Source organism: Dryobates pubescens, chromosome 14 (genome assembly GCF_014839835.1).
Source record: "Dryobates pubescens isolate bDryPub1 chromosome 14, bDryPub1.pri, whole genome shotgun sequence".
NCBI lineage: Eukaryota > Metazoa > Chordata > Aves > Piciformes > Picidae > Dryobates > Dryobates pubescens.
In genome coordinates, this window is record NC_071625.1 from 30,604,940 (window position 1) to 30,627,449 (window position 22,510).

The 22,510-nt window shown below is 46.6% G+C and overlaps 1 protein-coding gene across 1 annotated transcript in view; it reads right to left on the reverse strand.

Moving 5' to 3' along the window:
- UBE2W (ubiquitin conjugating enzyme E2 W) overlaps positions 1-22,227 on the reverse strand; it is a 45,374-nt gene extending 23,147 nt beyond the window's left edge. The window contains exons 1-2 of the mRNA XM_054167306.1: positions 22,127-22,227; positions 5,013-5,104 (exon numbers count right to left, since the gene is read on the reverse strand). Coding sequence (XP_054023281.1) covers positions 5,013-5,104; positions 22,127-22,141 — 107 coding nt within the window. The 5' untranslated portion in view covers positions 22,142-22,227. The remainder of the gene's footprint in view (positions 1-5,012; positions 5,105-22,126) is intronic.
- Positions 22,228-22,510: the final 283 nt, after the last annotated feature.

Consider the following 22,510-nt stretch of genomic DNA (forward strand, 5'->3'; position numbering starts at 1 on the left):
GGACTTCAGCAAGGCCTTTGACACCGTCCCCCACAGTAAACTGCTGGCTAAGCTGTCAGCTCGTGGTTTGGACCACAACACTCTGTGCTGGGTTAGGAACTGGCTGGAGGGCCGAGCCCAGAGAGTGGTGGTGAATGGTGCCACATCCGGCTGGAGGCCAGTCACCAGTGGCGTCCCCCAGGGATCAGTCCTGGGCCCCGTCCTCTTTAACATCTTCATTGATGATCTGGATGAGGGGGTTGAGTCAGTCATCAGCAAGTTTGCAGATGACACCAAGTTGGGAACAGATGTTAGTCAGTTAGAGGGTAGAAAGGCTCTGCAGAGGGACCTTGACCGACTGGACAGATGGGCAGAGTCCAATGGGATGGCATTTAATAAGTCCAAGTGCCGGGTGCTGCACTTTGGCCACGGCAACCCCATGCAGAGCTACAGGCTGGGGTCAGAGTGGCTGGAGAGCTGCCAAACAGAGAGGGACCTGGGGGTGCTGATTGACACCCGCCTAAACATGAGCCAGCAGTGTGCCCAGGTGTCCAAGAAGGCCAATGGCATCCTGGCCTGTATTAGGAATAGTGTGGCCAGCAGGAGCAGGGAGGTCATTGTGCCCATGTACTCTGCATTGGTTAGGCCACACCTTGAGTACTGTGTCCAGTTCTGGGCCCCTCAGTTTAGGAAGGACATCGAGACACTTGAACGTGTCCAGAGAAGGGCAACAAGGCTGGGGAGAGGCCTTGAGCACAAGCCCTATGAGGAGAGGCTGAGGGAGCTGGGATTGTTTAGCCTGGAGAAGAGAAGGATCAGGGGTGACCTCATTGCCCTCTACAACTACCTGAAAGGTGGTTGTAGACAGGAGGGGGTTGGTCTCTTCTCCCAGGCAAGCAGCACCAGAACAAGGGGACACAGTCTCAAGTTGTGCCAGGGGAGGTTTAGACTCGAGGTGAGGAAAAAGTTCTTCACTGAGCGAGTCATTCGTCATTGGAATGGGCTGCCCAGGGAGGTGGTGGAGTCGCCGTCCCTGGAGGTGTTCAAGGGGAGATTGGACGTGGCACTTGGTGCCATGATCTAGTTGTGAGGTCTGTTGGAACAGGTTGGACTTGATGATCCTTGGGGTCTCTTCCAACCTTAGTTACTGTGATACTGTGATACTGTGTGATACTGGTTGAGGGGTCAGGTGCTCAAATAATTTTTTCCTCAATACCCTTAGTTGCAGGAGGGAATACCACAAGGAACAGGACAGCAGCCATAGTCAACAAGTGGCTTAGAGGCTGGTGCAGACAAAAGAATTTTGGGTTTTTTGATCTTGGTAAACTTTCTACTGCACCAGGCCACCTGGCAACAGATGGGAGTACATCTGTCCCAAAGAAGGGGAAAGATCACAGTATATGAGAATGGCCTGTCCCCCAAAGGTAAAAAGATTCTGGGGAGGGAACTGGCAGCTCTCATTGACAGGGCTTTAAACTAGTTTCAAAGGGGGAAGGGGCTGAAACTAGTCCCCTCAGGCAAGAGTCTGGGGGCAGTAAGCTAGGGTCAGAGGCCAAACCAGCAGCCCAGCTGAGGTGCATGTACACTAATGCACGAAGCATGGGAAACAAACAAGAGGAACTGGAAGCCTTGTTACAGCAGGAAAGTTATGACGTAGTTGCCATCACGGAGACGTGGTGGGATAGCTCACATGACTGGAGTGCTGCAATTGATGGCCACAGGCTCTTCAGGAGAGATAGACAAGGAAGAAGGGGTGGAGGGGTGGCCCTGTACATCAGGGAGGCACTAGATGCCATTGAACTAGAGATTAGGGACAATCAGGTTGAATGCTTGTGGGCAAGAATTAGAGGGAAGACCAGTGGGGCAGACATCCTGGTTGGAGTATGTTATAGACCACCCAACCAGGAGGATGATGTCGATGAAGCATTCTATAGACAGCTTAAGGCTGTCTCAAGATCTCCTGACCTTGTCCTTATGGGCGACTTCAACCTGCCTGACATCTGCTGGGATCTCAACACAGCAGAGAGGAGGCAGTCTAGGAGGTTCTTAGAGTGCATGGAGGACAGCTTCTTATCCCAGGTACTGCGTGAGCCTACCAGGGGCAAGGCTATGCTTGACCTCCTCTTCACCAGCAGGGAAGGGCTGGTGGGGATGTGGTGGTCGGAGGCTGTTTAGGGGCCAGCGACCACGAGATAATTGAATTTTCGGTATTTGGTCAAACTAAGAGGGGCAGCAAGAAGACCTCCACTCTGGACTGCCGGAGGGCGGACTTCAGGTTGCTCAAGGAAATAATTCAGAGGGTTCCTTGGGAGAAAGCCCTTAAAAATAAAGGGGTCCAGGAGGGCTGGACATGCTTCAAGAAAGAACTGATGAAGGCTCAGGAGCAGGCTGTGCCAATGTGCCGGAAGAGGAGCCGCCGGGGCAGACGGCCAGCCTGGTTGTGTAATGAACTTTTAACAGAACTAAGAGAAAAAAAGAGGGTGTATCATCTTTGGAAGAAAGGTGAGGCAACCCATGGGATGTTTAAAGAGGTTGCTAGGGCACGTAGAAGGAAAATTAGGGAGGCAAAAGCACATTTGGAACTCAAACTGGCCTCTGATGTGAAGGACAACAAAAAGTCCTTCTATAAATATATTAATAGCAAGAGGAAGGGCAGGGACAACCTCCACTCCTTGGTTGACATGGAGGGAAATGTTGTATCACAGGATGAGGAAAAGGCAGAGGTACTTAACACCTTCTTTACCTCAATTTTTACTAGCGGGAAAGAACGTCTACCAGACAGCTGGCCTGCAGAGCTGGCAGAAGGAGCTAGGGAGTTGCATAGTTTCCCTGTGTTCCAAGAGCAAGTGATAGGAGCTCTCCTCAGCAGCTTAGACCCCCACAAGTCCATGGGACCAGATGGGATCCATCCTAGGGTGCTGAGAGAGCTGGCAGATGAGCTGGCCAAACCACTCTCCATTATTTTTCATCAGTCCTGGCTCACTGGAGAGATCCCAGATGACTGGAAGCTGGCCAACGTGGTACCCATCCACAAGAAGGGCCGGTTGGATGAGCCAGGGAATTACAGGCCTGTCAGCCTGACCTCAGTGCCAGGAAAGATTATGGAGCAGGTCATCCTGAGTGCAATCACACAACACTTAGAGGATGGCCAAGGGATCAGGCCCAGCCAGCATGGGTTTAGGAAGGGCAGGTCCTGCCTGACCAACCTGATCTCCTTCTATGATCAGGTGACCCGCCTGGTGGATGTGGGGAGGCCTGTGGATGTAGTCTACCTGGACCTCAGCAAGGCCTTTGACACCATTCCCCATAGCAAACTCCTGGCCAAGATGTTAGCCCATGGCTTGGATGGGAGCACACTGCGATGGGTTAGGAACTGGCTGGAGGGCCGAGCCCAGAGAGTGGTAGTGAATGGTGCCACATCCAGCTGGCAGCCAGTCACCAGTGGTGTGCCCCAGGGATCAGTACTGGGCCCCATGCTCTTTAACATCTTTATTGATGATCTGGACGAGGACATTGAGTCCATCATCAGTAAATTTGCTGACGACACCAAGCTGGGGGCAGGAGTTGATCTGCTGGAGGGTAGAGAGGCTCTGCAGAGGGACCTCGACAGGCTGGGCAGATGGGCAGAGTCCAACGGCATGAGATTTAACACATCCAAGTGCCGGGTTCTGCACATTGGCCACAACAACCCCATGCAGAGTTACAAGCTGGGGTCAGAGTGGCTGGAGAGCAGTCAGGCTGAGAGGGACCTAGGGGTGCTGGTTGACGGTAGACTGAACATGAGCCTGCAGTGTGCCCAGGCAGCTAAGAGGGCCAATGGCATCCTGGCCTGCATCAGGAACAGTGTGGCCAGCAGGAGCAGGGAGGTCATTCTGCCCCTGTACACTGCACTGGTTAGGCCACACCTCGAGTCCTGTGTCCAGTTCTGGGCCCCTCAGTTTAGGAAGGATGTTGACTTGCTGGAACGAGTCCAGAGAAGAGCAACAAAGTTGGTGAGGGGTTTGGAACACAAGCCCTACGAGGAGAGGCTGAGGGAGCTGGGGTTGCTTAGCCTGGAGAAGAGGAGACTCAGGGGTGACCTTATTGCTCTCTACAGCTACCTGAAGGGAGGTTGTAGAGAGACGGATGTTGGTCTCTTCTCCCAGGCAGCCAGTACCAGAACAAGAGGACACAGTCTCAGGCTGCGCCAGGGGAGGTTCAGGCTAGATGTTAGGAAAAAGTTCTATACAGAAAGAGTGATTGCACATTGGAATGGGCTGCCTGGGGAGGTGGTGGAGTCGCCATCACTGGAGGTTTTCAGGAGACTTGATGGGGTGCTTGGTGCCGTGGGTTAGTTGTTTGGGTGGTGTTTGATTGGTTGATGGGTTGGACGCGGTGATCTTGAAGGTCTCTTCCAACCTGGTTTATTCTATGTATTCTATGTATTCTATTCTAAGTTTTCCCTCGTGTTCATGTGGAACCTCCCCTGCTCCAGCTTGCACCAGACTCTGGCTCTGTCCTGCTGACACTGCCCTGCACATCTTTATAAACATGAATGAGGTCACCCCTCAGGCTCCTCTTCTCCAAGCTAATGAGCCCCAGCTCTCCCAGCTTTTCCTCAGCAGGGAGACGTTCCACTGCCTTCAGCATCTTTGTGGCTGTGTGCTGGACTCTCTCAAGCAGTTCCCTTAGGTCACTACTGAACTGAGTGGCACAGAACTGCACACAATATTCCAGATGTGGCATCACCAGGACAGATGCCACCTCCAGGGAGGTGTTCAAGGCCAGGCTGGATGAGGCCTTTGGCAACCTGGTCTAGTGGAAGATGGCCCTGCCCTTGGCAGGGGGGTTGGAACTGCATGATATTTAAGGTTTCTTCCAACCCAAACCACTCTGTGATTATACTCATTAAGCAGAACGAGGTTTCACTCTCTAGACAAAAAATACAATTCAGAGTGTTACTTTGGGTAAGTGGTGGAAGTGGCACGCAGAGAGCTTCTCCTTCCTTATGCTTTTCAACTTGACAGCAGAAACAAAGCAGTCTAGATACTTACTGTGTAATTGAGTTTTCTACACTCTTTTCATTGAGTGTCATTCCTGGAGGCGGGTCCTTCTGGAATGCCAACAGCTCTTTTTGTAACCGCTTCTATAAAGAGATTGTACAGAACATGTGAAACCAAGCTCAGCAAGAAACAGGCACACTAAAGCACATTTCATCCATCAGTGAAAGGCTTTGACCACCCCCACTGTATAAAACCCTACCAGAATATCTCACATTCCAGTTCATGTCTGCTGTCCTTTCTCTTCGCACCGGGGCTCCATTGTCCCCAAAAGCTTCCCATTGTGCTGTTGTAGGCATCAGCAAGACCTTACCTTTGCCTCATCTCCTTAATGCTGAAGAAATCTAGCCAGCGTCCCTGTACATCATGTGATGTACACCATCATGTGATGTGACCACCATCTTGGTGGTCATCTGCTGGTGGCCATCAACGTCTGTCTTGTACTGGGGCTTACTAAAGACATCATGCCAGATGTGGTCTCCTGTGCCAGAGTAAGAAGCAGAATCTCTTTCCTCCAGCTGCTGCTTACATGCTGCGCACACAGCCCAATAACCAGCTAAGGATATTCAGAAAATCAGGAAGATACTCTCCAAAGAGATTAGGAAGTTTTAAGATTATTAGATTTAAGTTTTCAGATTTTTAAGTCCCTTTCTGCCTTAACATGACTTGAAATACTCTGTCTCATGTTGAATCTTATTAACACACAAAACTAGATGATCACAGTATCACAGTATAACTAAGGTTGGAAGAGACCCCCAAGGATCATCAAGTCCAACCTGTCCCAACAGACCTCACGACTAGACCATGGCACCAAGTGCCACGTCCAATCTCCCCTTGAACACCTCCAGGGACGGCGACTCCACCACCTCCCTGGGCAGCACATCCCAATGACGAACGACTCGCTCAGTGAAGAACTTTTTCCTCACTTCGAGTCTAAACCTCCCCTGGCACAGCTTGAGACTGTGTCCCCTTGTTCTGGTGCTGCTTGCCTGGGAGAAGAGACCAACCCCTTCCTGGCCACAACCACCTTTCAGGTAGTTGTAGAGGGCAATGAGGTCACCCCTGATCCTTCTCTTCTCCAGGCTAAACAATCCCAGCTCCCTCAGCCTCTCCTCATAGGGCTGTGCTCAAGGCCTCTCCCCAGCCTTGCTGCCCTTCTCTGCACACGTTCAAGTGTTTCAATGTCCTTCTTAAACTGAGGGGCCCAGAACTGGACACAGTACTCAAGGAGGCAGAGCCCATTGAAGACAAACACACACACCCCCCACCCCACCCCCAAACCTCTCACGTGAAGCTCTTGCAGGTCAGATTCATATAGTTTGCTTATGGAATTGAGCTCCTGGCAATTCAGAAAACACCTAAAAGTGAAATGCAACAGCTAGAAATTCATTGCTCTTTGGTGTGTAACTGTTTGTACCAAAATGGTTTCAACAACAGTCATTTCCTCAGAGTACTACTGTCCAAAGCCTACTGTGAGATCACACAATCTTAGCTTCAAGAGCATTTAGTTACGTCCTTGTCAAACACCACGCCTCTGATACACTGACCCCACACATTCCCTGCAAAAGGCACACTGCAGCGTGGAATTTCTGAAGTGGAACATTTGAAAAAGAATAATTTCAGAGGGAGAAAAGCTTCCCTCAGATTTGACAGCCATGAACACAAAACTATTTTTGGGCACAAAACTCTTAAGAATTAGCAGCAACATACATTGACAAAGTCTAATGGGGATTAACATTTTTCAGACATTTGTAGATTCTTATAATCTTTGGATTTGAGGATACCTCAGGGAAGTCACCTCTTCACCTTCTTAATGTAAGGATGTATCAAAGATTCTTCAAATATCCTTGCAGTTAAAAGCCTCTCACATTTTCCACATTACCCTGTCTCTTGCTTTTATAGTTAAAAGAATTTCATTCATCTAAGAGATCTAGGTGAGCTGAATAAATTATGATACTCTCCATGCAGACAAATCTACTTATTCCAACTTACTTCTTCCCCAGCCTTAACTGGACACTGTTCCCTCACAACAGTGCAGGCTGCCCTCAAAATACCCTTGGCAGAACCAAACACCCTCTCTCGGTCAGACACCCAGTCAAAACCTTGAGAAGAGATCTTTGTAGTTAATAATAAAAGCCACTGATCTATAACACATTTTTCTTCTCTGTTTCTTCAAGTGTCATACTAATGTAGGTCAAAAATACTGGCACGGTCAGAACACAGGTACTGCTCTCCTTCCACAATAGTTACTGCACAACAAGAGCAGGAAATCCTGTTAGTTCAACTTGATTATGCTTCTGAAATCCATTTTGGCTACTTTTTATCTAGGTACTCACAAGCTAGCTCTCTGTTAGGTATCAACAACTATTTGGTCCAGTGACTTCAAGAAGCCAACTTTTCACACAGTAGTAGAAAAATACAAATAGTATTTATTATCTGGAAATTCACTCAAAGTATTTGAAAATAAATAAATACATTTAAATGAGATTCTGTTGCTTAAAAATCTAAAATCCTAGTGACTGACACAACATCCAGCACCTTAAAGGCCCCGAACCTGCCCTTTTGCTTGGCAGGATTTGTTGTTAATTTAATTTTCTTCCTTGTTTTCCTTTTCTATTCCCAGGCTCATCCCTGTCTTCATCTTTCTAGTGATTTACAAATCCTTCTGTAATGCTTTTCGGATTTGCTAATCCCAGATAGTGAATCATGGGTAGCTTTCACTCTTCTGTGCTTGTCCCTTTCCTGCCAAAGGAGCTTCAGCAGGCATTTATTTTCACTTTGCTGTTTTGTACACAGCCTTGTCACCCCTCAGTTCACTAACCAGCAGCCACACCAACTTTTACAATTACTCCTCTATTTTTTCCTTATTGGGAGACCTCATCACCATAAATTAGTACTTTCTTCTAGAAACTTATAGCCTTCCAATGTTGTTAATGACCAGGAATCTTTCTTTATGTAAAAAACTCCATGCATATCTGTAGTCAACACCATTAATATTTATGCTTCTCTTCTTCCCATGGATCAGGGGCACTTTATTAAACAGACAAGTTGCTTTCAGCCTCTTACCAGCTCCTTTAAGCCCAAGCACAACTCAATACAGCTCCTCACTCCCACAATAACCTCCAAACAGATGTTTGCCATTCCTGGAAGCTGTACTTGCTGGATTGTTCTTTTCAAATCTCAAAACCATCTTCTGCTAATCCATCAGATTTCCCAAAGATCCCCTTCTGCTTGTCCACTATCTGTTTAAAGAGGCTGCAAAAGAAAATGGGGACTGCACCCATGGAGTTCTTCGAGGCAGGATGTACAGGCAATCCTCATTTGACCTTTGAGAGATGATTTGGTGGAACATTGGAACCGGTTGCACAAGGAGGCAGCTGAGGCCCCATCCCTGGAGATATTCAATGTGAGGCTCAGAAGGGCTCAGGGCAACCTGATCTACTGAGCGTTTCCCTGCTTCGTGCAGAGGAGATTGGACTGGATGACCTTTGCAGGTCCCTTCCAACCCAGACCATTCCAGGATTTTAGCTTTAAACAGTTTTTCAATACAACTTCCAAGTAAACCGAAACAAAATGGTACTAAAAAGCTACACTTGGAAGCCTGTGGCCAGTGGTGTTCCCCAGGGATCAGTACTGGGTCCAGTTTTGTTCAGTATCTTTCTCAACAGCCTGGATGAGAGGGTTGAGAGTACCCAACCTGCCTTTTTTTGGGAGGGGATGGGGGGGTAGGTGTAGGGGAGGGGGGGTGGTGGTGGGGATGGCTGACACCTCTCAGGCTGTGCTGCCATCCAACAAGAGCTGGACAGGCTGAGAGCTGGGTGCAGGCAAACCTCATGGAGTTCAACAAGGACAAGTGCAGGGTCCTGCACCTGGGGAGGAGTAACAACAGGCACCAGGACAGGTTAGGGGCTGCCCTGCTGGAAAGCAGCTCCATGGAAAAAGACCTTGGAGCCCTAGTTGACAGCAAATTCTCCATGGAACAACAATGTGCCCAAGAAAGCCAATGGGATCCTGGGGTGCATCAAGAAAAGTGGCCAGCAGGTCTAGAGAGGTTCTTCTCCCACTCCACTCTGCCCTGGTGAGACCACACCTGGAAAACCGTGTCTGGTTTTGGGCTCCCCATCTCAAGAGAGACAGAGACCTGCTGGAGAGAGTCCAACAGAGAGCCACAAAGATGATCAGGGGACTTGAGCATCTCCCCTGTGAAGAGAGACTGAGAGCCTTGGGGCTGTTTAGTCTTGAGAAGACTGTGAGGGGATCTCATCAATGCGTATAAATATCTGAGGGGTGAGTGTCAAGAGGAGGGGGCCAAGCTCTTTTCAGTGGTGCACAATAATAAGACAAGAAATGACAGATACAAGCTTGAGCATAGAAGGTTTCACCTCAACATGAGGAGAAACTTCTTTACAGTGAGGGTGGCAGAGCCCTGGAGCAGGCTGCCCAGAGAGGTTGTGGAGTCTCCTTCTCTGGAGACTTTCAAAACCCTCCTGGATGCATTCCTGTGCAGACTACCCTGGGTGATCCTGCTCTGGCAGGGGGGTTGGACTGGATGATATCTTGAGGTCCCTCTAAAGTACTGTGGTACTATGAAATCGGTAAAAACATTTACTGTCTCATGGGAAACAGACCAGCAGGGTAAGACTGGGTAACACCAGAGCCCTTCAACTAAAATAGCCAGCTGCCAAAGGTAAAGAGGAATGACAGAACCAGTTGTTCACACAAGTTCTTTTCAAAGAGGTGGAAGCCTTTGAAACCAAGATGACTTAATTCACCTAACTCGACAAGGATGATTCAAGGATGAAATCAAAGAACACAGCTTAACACAGATCCAAACACCAGTTTCAAAAGGTTTATTCAAGTAGCTGAGACACGACTGACATCACACAATGGCTTGTATTCTGTTGCCAATTCTGTCAAAGAGGGTTTGTGCAACCCCTGCAGTTTTCCTCCATGGCTTGTGTGAACTGTCAAGCCCGCAAGACTTCTTAAAGCACATGACCAGAGAACACAAAATTAACTGGTGTCAGTATAATTCCTGCTGCCTCCCTAGTCAGCTCACAACCTCTGCCAGTTCAGTCCTGATAGATGGCACTCACTCCCTGTCATGGTTCAATACATCTCTGAAGAGCTTCTAGCAGCTTTGCAAAAAGACACACACTTCTTTCTCCAAGCTTGGCCACCTCTGGAACTGGTGTTCTAACATCTCAAATACTATAAGTGCATTCTCATTCGTGTTGATTCCTGATGGCTCACAACAAGAAGCAGAAGGCAGGGCAGAAGTACATGAGAGGATGCAGTATGTGAAAAGGGGAGACAGCAGAACTTTCAGAATGGGGCGAGAGCTGGAAGCTAGCATCTCCTAAAATCAGACAGTTCAGTTGCTGTGCACCACTGAGTTATGTTATATATCACATAAATTCTTGTAAACACACACACAATTATTGTTCTGCTCCATGTCCCGGGCAGCTGCCTCCAAAGGCATGACCTTATACTCCTAAAGCACACATGATAATACCACTACCTCAAAAGCAGAGCAGAGATCTATATTTTCCTCCCCCCTGCCATGAAAACTTACCCAGCTCTGGTAGGCATATGAAAATTACTTTTCTCAATGCCTTTAAAAGGAGTACTACAATACCAGGTGCTTGCTTCCAGTTTCAAGCCCCTTGTCAGGACTCTAACAACAGCTCTGCCCCTCCCTCGGAAAAGTGGAGCCTAGAGAGTTAAAGTTTAACAAAGCTACATGCAAACAAAAGCATGTGTGCAGTGTAAAAGCAAAGCACCCTCAGTTATAGGGGCCACTGCCAAGCACCGGGTATGTACGTACACAGAGCTGAGGGCAGCCAGGAGAGCCAAGGATATTGTTTCAGCTAACGTGTCCCACCTCACAACTGTTACCTTGCCTCTGTTAATTAGCAGTTAATATTAACACCATAAGCCAATGAGGTTCAACTGTGTGCCCATACTCCTGGCTTATTATCTCCTCAGAGCTGAAAATAGGAACTTAACACAGGTAAAAGTTATAGAGAAAAGAAGCATGATCAATGTATACATCTTTACAGTCCTTCAAAAACCCACTCGGTGTTTCAAGAAATGTTGCATGAGCTGTGCAGTCTCTTCAATGGGTAAACTAACTGATCAGCTGCCTTACATGAAAGACTTACCTATGAACAATCCTTAATACAGACCTGAAAGTCTGCTTTACAGACTTAAAAAGACAAAAGCTAATTAAACCACAGACAAGATATACTAAGGGCACTGGTAAGATTTTGGTAGAAAACCACTAGGAGAAAAGCAATTTTTATCTATTAGTAGAGCAGCAACCTACTGTGGAGCAACAAGTGGAAAATGAACAAACAGCTTCCATTCATTTCTGCTGGAGGAAATGTTCCATTACCACACCTTCTTTTACCACTGAAAAAACCGCAGCAATGGGTGCTGAGGCTGGCAAGTGGCAGCCTTTTCACCTGCCGTGGGAGGGGCTTTATGAGGCATGCTCACTCCAGATGTATGATGGTGATGGGAAGAAATCACAAGATGATCCAGCAACATCATGGACTAGGAAGCCTGGGTGTTTAAAACCTTGCACTTGATTTTATTAGAAGCTTTCTATTTCCATACACTTGAATTCACTTCTCTTTGTTGCATTGATGGAAGAAAGAAGCAGCCTGGCAAGGACAGGAGTTCCTAGATGCTGTAAACTCAAATCTTAGTCTGGCTTGGAGAACAAAGAGGAGTTAAAAATTGCTCATAAACATTTAGAAGTTCAGGGTTGTTCAGTCTGGGGAAAAGGAGGCTGAGGGGAGACCTCATTGCTCCCTACAACTACCTGAAGGGAGATTGGAGCAAGGAGGGGGCAGCCTGTTTTGCTTGATGTCGCGCAACAGGACCAGAGGAAATGGTTTTAAGCTGCACCAGGGGACATCCAGGCTGGATGTTAGGAAGTATTTCTTCACTAAAAGGGTTCTCAAATATTGGAATGGTCTGCCTAGGGCAGTGGTGGAGTCACCACCCCTGGAGGTCTTTAAGTGTCATGTGGACCTGACACTTAGGGACACAGTTTAGTACTGGGTCAAAGGTTAGGCTGGATGATCTTGAAAGTCTCTTCCAACCAAATACACTCTGTGATTCAGCCAAGTCAAAAATTAATCCCATGGGGGCTCTTCTATCTTACGCTGGTAAAGGCACTGCACCTTCGGGAGACCCACCTATAGTTCTTTAGTAACAGTGAAGCTGGTGAAGGATCTGGAGAACAGGTCTTGTGAGGAGCAACTAAGGGAGCCAGGGTTGTTCAACCTGGAGAAGATGACAATAAGGGGGGATCCTCTGGGTCTCTACAACTCCCTGAAAGGTGGCTGGAGTCAGGTGGGATTTGGTCTCTTCTCCCTAGTAACATGTGACAGGAGCAGAAGAAATGGGTTGGAGCTATCCCAGAAGAGAGTTTTTTTTGGATATGAAAAGAAACTTCTCCCCTAAAAGGGTTCTCAGCCACTGGAGTAGACTTCCCAGGAGGGTGACTGAATCCCATCCCTGGACACATTTCAAAGAGGCAGAAATATGCTGAGGGACATGGTTTAGCACCAGCCTTAGTGGAACTAAAGAATGGTTGGAGTGGATGATCTTAAAGGGCTTTTCCAATCAAAATGATTCTGCAATAGTTCCAGCAATTCTCTTCCCCATCCAAAGATGTAGACATACCCAACAAACTGGTAACACAAAAACACTGTCACTACTATAATGAAGTCCTGGCCAAAAAATTACATTTCATGTACAAGCTACAAAACGTTACACAAACCCCACCTTTCATGCAGCAGGGCCCCCTCACTGAATGGAGGCAAACAACCTTCTTCCAGCACAGGGGAAGTTGTTCACTGGCTGCAGCAACAGTGGTTGTTAAAAAGCCACCATGCTGATTCATCAGCAAAGCTGCAGCCACTCTGCTAGTCCAACCTACTGCCCTGAGAGAGTAAGGCCAGTAACAACTCTATTTTCAGTATTCTGCTTTTTTCATTCACACATTTCTTACTGAAAAGGATCTCAAACCCAGAACATGATGTTCTAAATGCTGAGTAGATGGTCCTGCTTTCCAAGACAAAACTCCTCCACAGAAGAAAACCAAACATTTTTAACAGCTTAAGTATTGCTGGAGCTAACTGAATGTTACTCTTTTAATTAGAAGAGAAACAAGGTGAAAATTAAAAATGGTGACTTGCAAGAAAAAATTATCTCCTTAAGTGCTGACATGGACTGAAGTTGACACTTGCTACAAATTAAAAATCAAACAGGTCATTTAATAAAGCCCCCCCCAGACTATATCCCACAATCCAGCTGAAACAATTTAGTTCAAATTGACAAGGCATCCAGATACCTGATTATAACAATTTGGTGTACATTTTCCCTAACTGAAGTGATTCTGGGAAGTTTAAATCAAAGCCCAGAGAAGGAAAGGAAGAGAATTGTCTGGAGATGTCCAATTAAGGCTTTAATAGCAAAGCACATAAGGAGCAGCTTCACAAAATACCCTACCCGTAAAAACTAATACCAGGATTTTGATTCGATGAATTACTTTTCTGTTTGATCTATTTTTGGATGAATATCATGTTTTCAATCTCCACTGAGAACGCAGAAGCAGATTAAGTCTCCTCCTTCTCATTTCTAATAAAACATGTTAACATCTGGCAACCCAGTTCTTGTGTTATTTTCCCAGACTAATCCATACCTCAGGCAGTTTGTACCCTTGTTTTTCAAGAAACCAAGGGGCAACGCATGAATCTTCTCACAAACTACTAAGTTTCCACCACTGATCATTTGTTCTAAGCATTTAAAGACTTCACTAGGTTATGGACTGGGGGGATGGGAGAAAGGACTGGCGATTTCTCAGCTCAGTAATAGAATTATCTTCACATGCTCCAAGATATTCTGAAATGTTTGAGTGGAAGGTCAAAGCAACAGAGTTGTCTTCTGAAGGGAGTAACATGTTTGAATCGAGCTCACTAAGACATGAGCTCAACCTGAAATCAAAACTACAGTATGATTAAAAATAAATTAATAACTACAACTCACAAAACACTCTGTACTCCACCGTCTGAAAAGCTTTCTGCCAAGTAATCAATTCTTTTACAACCAACCAACCTATACCAATGAAATACACTAATAAAGAATAAAAAACAGACAGTCAGTCATCTGCTTCGGAGCTGAAGTCTTCAAATATACCAACACGCAGCACAGGCCTCACAGCACTAAAATGTTAAACAAATAATCTTGCAAGGACCAGAGTCTGGTGCTATTTGAACTGCTGCAGTTAAAAGAATTTAACACAATAATTGCAGGCAGAAGAAGGGCATCCATACGGCCACCTGAGGGCAATTCCTGGTGAGGGGATTTCTCATGTTTATAAAACCCATTCTGAAAGTTGATAGCAAGATAAAATGCTGTGTAACGATAAGCCTTTTGGGAAAAGCCTTGGAATTATAAGGGGCAAAACGTTGGAAGCTGCAAACTGTAACAAGATCTAAACACTCATCATATCCCTAAATGTAATGGGGAGACAATATCTAACTTAAGAAACCTCCATTCATTCAGTTTCCTTGTCCCTTCTGGTTATTAGCTACCATTAGCTACTATTTTTCATCAAGAAGAAATAAATAAACCTCTGTCAACAAGCAGGATCAAATTCCATGAAGCATGTTATTCCAGCAGACTTATAGAGAGTTATTTGCCACACTCTACTAAACTATGATCAAGATTTACTGACACATAGACAGGATTTTCTTCTTGAGGCTGATCAAGCAGTGTTTTTAATTAAGTTGGATAAAAAAGAATTATAAACAACTTTGTAATCACCTAAGAGAAACAGTTTTTAACACAGTGTGAAAGGATAATTTTCTTTATCAGATCATTAATTATTAAACAAAGCACCTTGCAGTTCCTGCTCTACCACCACTAACCTCTGTCCTTTCTTTCCTAACTTACCAATGTTGATCACCAGAAGACACAAGCGTTTCCCTCCTGTCTGCCCCTGTCAGACTGATACCTGCATTTCATTCTAGTGATTAAGGTCACCTCAGAGGAAAAACAAACAAAGCCAGAAGGGTCTGGGGGAAAACCCAAAAACCACAAACCAAACTGTAAAAGCTGGCACAGGTTACAGAACATCTTTGGAAAGCCCTCACTTGTCCAAAGCAGGCAGAAGACAGGTTAACTAACTTCCATTTTACCACAAAAGGTTGCTTGCAGCTCTTTGGATTTTAAAACACTTAACCCATTTACTCCATTTATTAAAACAAAAAAGCAGTTATGTTTCACTGAACAGGTACTGTTGCAACTTCCTCCCTTCCAAAGGCAAAAATAAAGCGTCAAACTGACAGTTCTGTCACAGTTGTTTGCCTTCAAAAGCATACAAAATGCACAAAACTTTGGCTCCATGTTGAGCAGAAGAACTTTCATCACCCTCTTTGGCTCTGCCCCAGTGGAAGCTTTAACCTGTGGACTGCTTGAAAGCTGTAACCAAGGCTGTGTACAAGACACAATCATTACATCAGGTCTCTCACACAGCTTTGGTTACAGCTTTCACACAGATTTGCTGCAGACAGCCATAAGCATGGGCAGGTTCAGTGGAAGTTGTGCCTGACCCATATTAACAGGGTGATTTAGTCACACAGTCACTGGCAACACTCACCAGCACAGCCTGTACCTGTGGTAATGTCCAGTGAAGAGCCTTTGGTCTGAAAGTATGGACTTGGGAAATTTAAACAAAGTGTTTGGTCACTGAATTTTGCACATTGTTTGAGTTAAGCTGCTTTGGTTTATTAATTACAAACTCCCAGAGTTTTCCAAGGGAGCAGCTTAATCAGACAACCTTCCCCAGCTTCTGCCAATCCATTATTTTATCTTCTCATCTTCTCAGAGTTTCTATAGCCAAGCCTGAAAGTGCACCAAGCAAAAAATATTTACAGTCAGCTGGAGTAACTATTCCTTACAGTAAGTACCTGCATGCTTCTGTTTTCCTGATCTAAAGTCATACACCTACCCATGAGGTATCAACATTCCATGTGACAGGCTGAAAGCATCCAAATTTCTCTATGTTTTAGCTATGTACTTGGAAGGAAGATCTCAGGGACGCTGGTTTCAGTAAACTTGTCTAGTACTGCTTTCTTCTGTGAAAATTAATACTTCCATTTCAGCTCAAAAACTGCAAAGAGTTTCCCAAAGCTCCATTTACACAGGCAGATACAGAAATGAGCAAGTGAGTGAGACTCTTCAGGGCCTAAAGCCACAGCTTTGATTTTATTCTTTTATTCCTCTTTACTGACTTCAAGGGAAATATAAAATGTCTAGTCTTGACATCCAGCTCACTTTAAAAGACTATTAAAATACTCGCAAGACTAAACTACCATGTCTGTTGGTAAAGGAACTCTAAATTCTGCATGTCTCTTGTTTTCCTGTAGGCTGGCTACATACCAAAGCTAACAGAGCACCTAGTAGTACAGACTGAAAAGTGAAGGGGACCTGAAGGATTAAGGATTTCAGCTGGAAGAGGGCAGATTAAGACTGGAGACCGGGAAGAAATTCTTTAAGGCAAGGGTGGTGAGCACAGGTTGCCCAGGGAGGTGTTTAGGGCCAGGCTGGATGAGGCCTCAAACAACCTGGTGTAGAGGAAGGTGTCTCTGAACATGGCAAGGGGGGTGGAACTAGACGGTCTTCAAGGTCCCTTTCAACCCAAACCCTTCTGATTAACAGCTTCTTACTGAAGAGAAGAAACACTTTGCTCTTCACTCGCTCTGGTCTGAACTGTGGTACTTGCATTTTTCAGCTACACTTAATCATTTAATGATTGACATTTTTGGCTTCAATGGCATTTCACCAATGGAACCACTAAATACTTGTTACTAACTGCTAGCACTTTCATATTCCAGAATAGCTTGTTAGGGTTAGAGTAACCACTCAAACAGCATCAGGCACTGTGACATTTCATAGACTAAAAGAATGGTTTGGGTAGGAAGGGACCTTAAAGATCATCCAGTTCCACCCCCCCCTGCCACAGGCAGGGACACCTCTCACCAGCCCAGGTTGCTCAAGGCCTCATCCAGCCTGGCCTTGAACACCTCTAGGAAGGAGACATCTACAGCCTCCCTGGGTAATCTATTCCAGTGTCTCACCACCCTCAATGGAAAGAATTTCTTCCTAATCTACAGTCTAAATCTCCCCTCTTCCAGCTCAAAGCCATTGCCCCTCATCCTATCAGTACCAGCCCTTGTAAGAAGTCCCTCCCCAGTTCTCCTGTAGCCCCTTCAGGTACTGGAACGTTGCTCTAAGCTCTTCCCAGAGAGTACAAAACATATACATCACCATTGAAGTTCCAGCTGACAGAAAGCTTTTCTCACTCAAGGTTAGGTTTGTTGGGGCTTTTTTCCCCTCAAGATATATTAAAACTAGTTTAGAACTTTTTCCTGGACAAAGCTGTCAGACAAAACAAGAAAGTTAATCCCAGAATAAAAATGTTGCCATTATTGAAGAAAGAAGGATTCTGAGAACAACTGGAGACCACAACTTCCACTAAGACCAGAACAGGTAAAGAACAGAACCCTAACCATGATGTTTAACCAAAAGAGCATGGAATTATTCAGAGGTTTCAGTGGCCTAAGATTTCAGTAGCCTTTCCTCCATCCCCTATACTGCTATCGAAAACACTGGGGTGAAACTTGTGGGAAGCTGTTCTACTGCTACTGGCTTGTGTTTTGTGATCAAAGTTCCTGTGATTTCACTGCAAGATGAACTCTGTGCTGTCATCTAGCACCATTATTTTATTAATGCCTGTTTAGGCATGTATTTTGGGGAAAAAATAAATAAATCTACCCTAATGCTGAAACCAGACTTTCCACAGGGCATTGTATTTCAATGTGTGCAGGTAGTTTGGGCAGCTCACCAACAGGCTGTACTCAAGGGAAAAACTTTTTTTGAATGCTGATAAAACACCACAGGTGGAGGCTGATGTTCCAAACTCCTTAAGGCTGTCTGCGTCAGTAATTACGTTAGCTCTGTATTTAATCAGATGTAAATACGCTGTCATAGACTCATTTAGGCTGGAGAACACCTTAAAGATCATTGAGTCCAACCAGTATCTAACTCTACAAAGTCTGCATCTAAACCACGTCCCTCAGCACCACATCTACACACCTTCAGGGATGATGATTCAACCACTGTCCCGGTCAGCCTGCTCCAGGGCTTAACCAGTGAGATGAAATGTTTTCTAATGTCCAACCTAAAACCTCCCCTTGTTCCTTGGGAGAAGTGACCTACACCCACCTTGCTCCAACCTCCCCTTTCACAGAGTTATAGAGAGCAATGAGATCTCCCCTCAGCCTCCTCTTCTCCAGAGTAAACAACCCCAGTTCCCTCAGCTGCTCCTCACTAGACCTGGTCTCCAGACCCTCCATCAGTTTTGCTGCCCTTCTCTGGACACACTGCAGCCCCTCAATGTCCTTCTTGCAGTGAGGGCCCCAAAACTGAACCCAGTATTGTATGTGCAGTTGCACATCTGTGTGTCTCGTATCTTCATGCACAAATCTCATGTGCCTACCTGGAAAGACAACACAAGTTCTGTGTTTCCAGATATTTACTGCTTATTATTTCTTCAGCAGTTGCCACATTTTTATGTCATCTGTAGCTTTAGATTACTAAAGATGCTACCCCAAATCCAGTTTGTTCACTTCTTCTGAAAAGTTGTAAGTAGAGGGAACATTTCTGAGTGGTTTTGGTCACCCCTGCCCCAGGAAAAAGTTGCACAAACTTGAGAAAAAGAATCTTGGAAAACAAAACAAAAAATTACTTTCTTTGAGGTTTGTTTTTTAAAAAAAAAATAATATAATTTGCTTAAAGTTATGCAAAGCAAGTTCAAACCAATCCAACGGTAGCAAATTAGCTATGATTTTGGACAGAAAACAAAACACAGGATCTCTGCAACATCGGCTTCTATTCTTCTAGAATAAAAGTTAACATTAAAGAATGGCCAAAGATCTGCACCTACAGGCTCAAACTCCCAAGTTTTCAAGTTACCACACATCAAATGAACATTCATGGACAAAGATCTGCACCATTCATGGACAAAGATCTGCACCTACAGGCTCAAACTCCCAAGTTTTACAAGTCACCACACATCAAATGAACATTCATGTTCAGCGCCACTGGAAAAAAAGAAGGGACTTGTGACAGCTTCCAATTGTTTCTTGTGTGGTGGCTTCAAAACAAGCAAGTACCACAAGCAAGAGGGCAGCAGGTTGAGAAAGGGGATTCTGCCCCTCTGCTCTGCTGAGACCCCACCTGGAGTCTGGTGTCCATCTCTGGAGCCCCCAACAGAAGGAGGACACGGAACTGTTAGAACGGATCCAGAGGCCACCAAGATGATCAGAAGGCTGAAGAACCTCTGTTATAAGGACAGGCTGTGAGAGTTGGGGTTGTTGAGCCCGGAGAAGAGAAGGCTGTAGGAGGACCTTAGAGCAACCTTCCAGTACAGGAGAGCTGGGGAGGGACTTTAACAAACGAGTGACAGAATGAGAAACAGAAAGAACAGAAGAAATTCTTCCCCATGAGGGTGGTGAGGCACTGGAACAGGTTGTCCAGAGACCCTGTGGAGGCTCCAGGCCTGGAAGTGTTCAAAGCCAGGATGGATGGGGTCTTGAGCATCATACATTGCTATATAAAGTGAGAAGTAACTAAAACTTATTTAGCATACCAATCTATCATTCCTAACAGGACGATCAACAACACTGCCACAATGGTAGGGTGACAGAGCAGTGGTTAGCTGGAGACTGCAATGGTTGCACAAACATTTTGGTTAAACTTTGGTTATTTAACAACATGGGAGACAAAAAGCAGGAAAAGGACATCTTTTCATGCCAGGCAACTTAACATACTAAATGCTAGCACTACTAGGAACAAATCAAATTACCCTGACCTAAAATCACATATCATAGACAACAGTTTCCTTTGTAAAATGTTTCTCACACCGAAGAGTTAAATGAGATTGAGAGCCTTGAAACCTTGCTCACCTGGGAAGGTGTCCACTACTCAGAAACTTGCTAGTTTTGCAGCTTACTAGTTTTTCATTTATGCTTCCTGTTTATTTGTAAATAAAGTCACAGAAAGTATATTCCTAAGTTAGTGGTTTCCTAATCTCAGGGAAGTCATCTAAATATTATACACACAGCAACACACAGTCAGAAAAACTCCAGAGATTTCCTCAAATGTCTCAAAGGATGATAATAAAACATGGTTAAAAGAAAGGAAGAAAGAAAAGTTTACTTTTACAACTAGTATTTCTAAAATGAACACAATTACAACATTAGACTCGCTCACATTTTAAGGAAGTGAGTGCTACCCTCCACACAACTTATCTTTTAGGCAATATTTGTCCTAAACAACCTCATTTAATTTGTAATCGTTGTTTCCCCTTCAGGAGGGAGCAACAGGCATGAGGGTGAGGCAAGCTGTCCAAGGTCCGGTACTGGGCCAGAGATAGCAACACAGCACAGGCTTCCCAAAGCCCCACACAGTGCCTCTTTTCCACTTTCACTGCCAGCATTTCCCTCTAGTTTTCACACAGTTTTATAAAAATACTACTTAACGATTGCTTCTGTGTTGCAGTTATGCACGTGAAAGTCTGAATGCTATAAAGAGCAGCATTACAAAAAGGCATTTGCCAGACAAAGCTGATAAAACGAGCACAGATCATACTGTGTGACAGCTAAATGAAGAACATCCTGTACACCGTGGTCGACTTCTTGGTCCTATTTAATTTCGTAACTCAGAAAGACACACCATGGGGTTGTTTTATGATTCTGAATTTCGTCAGCAGAATCTTCATTCCATATAGCTATGCTAAATCCAGACGTTTAAGTACACTCTTTCTGGGCTATTCTATTACTAGGAACAAAAATACATATTATACTAGACCGAAATAAAAGCAAAAAAAAAAAAGGCAGCAGCACACACAGATCATTCAGATCTAAAAGCAAAATGGAAAACTGCTGAAACTGAAGGCAAAGCAGAGCAGTTACGGCCGAAATAAGGCAAGACTGGGGCCACAATGCCACAAAACTCTCCAGTCACAAGGAACCCCCACCCACCAGGTGCAGCACAGTGAAAGTGATCCACTCTGCCACAGCAATTTCTACAGCTACTAGTCAAGAACTGCTCGGGAGAAGGCATGAGTAAATAATTCAGCTGGAAATACCTGTCAAGCAGCAGGATGTTTCATGCTACTGTACCTACAGCAACCTCATCCAGCCGAGTAAAACCAGACGGTACCTGTCCACAAGACGAACACCGCAGCGCAGCCTCGTTTGACAGAAGATGACCCATGGGCAACACGGGCACATGGCCTGGGGCTCAACTTGCCTGTGCCAGCCCCGTGTCTGAGAACTGCAGTGCCAGAAACCCCAAAACTACTGGCAAGACGCAACTGCCGGGCTTCGCGCTGTCAGAGCGGAGCTTTCCCTGACCCTCACCAGAGAAAGGGGACGAACCTGCCTCCTCCCAAGGCCGCCAGCGAAGCCGTGGCCCCCTCAAATCCCGCCGAGACGAAGAGAATAGGGACTCCTTCGTCCTCCGTTCACTTCCCCACAGCAAGGAGCTATCACCGCCAAACCTCTGCCCGGGAAAACTCGGATCCCCGGGCGCCTCCTGCCGCCCTCTCTCCTCCCGCGACCGCCCTCAGTGACGGCTCCCTCCTTTTTCCACCGCCGCAGCCTGGCTCGGCCTCGCCCCTCACAGCCTGGCCCCACGGGTCTGTTCTGGCCTGGGACAGGCAGCAACGCCTGCCCCAACCCCCCCTTCCTCCCGGGCACCGCCGCGGTGCTGCGGACCTCCCCCCACATACCCTCCAGAACCGACGTGCACTCGACCCCCTCAGCCGCTGGCCCGGCGGCTGCTCTGCCCGCACCGCACGGTTGGGGTAGCGGCTCCGGGCCCCCGCCGCCGCTCGGCCCCAGCAGCTACTCCTCCCGCACGGCTATGCCAGAAGCGCGTCGAGCACCGGGGTGCCCGGGGTGAGAGCTCCTCCCGGCTCCAGGCCCCCCGGCGCTGCCCTGGCTCCGCCGCAGGCTCCTCACCTGCATGGACGCCATGATTGCTTCTCTCCCCGCCCCTGCGCGCCGGCGGCCCCAGCACACAGGAACGCAGCGCTTCCAGCCCGGCCCCTGCCGGCCTCCGCTGGCGCATGCGGCCGGCTGGGCATGCGCGGAGCGCGGGCCGCGCGAGAGCGGCTCGGCCCTGGGCGGGGCGGCGGCGGCTGCTGCCGTCGCCTCGGCAGTTGAGGTGCAGCGACGGGCGGCGCCGCGGCAGGAAGGCGGCTCGGGCTAGCCATCACAGCCCCCGCGGGGGGAGAGGGGAGGTGTCCGTGTCGCACGCCTTCCTCTTTGCTTGAGGAAGCGCTTGGATCTGCGTCTCTTTGAGGGACTTAGTCGATGACAGCTGTGTCTTGCTGCAGCTTTCCC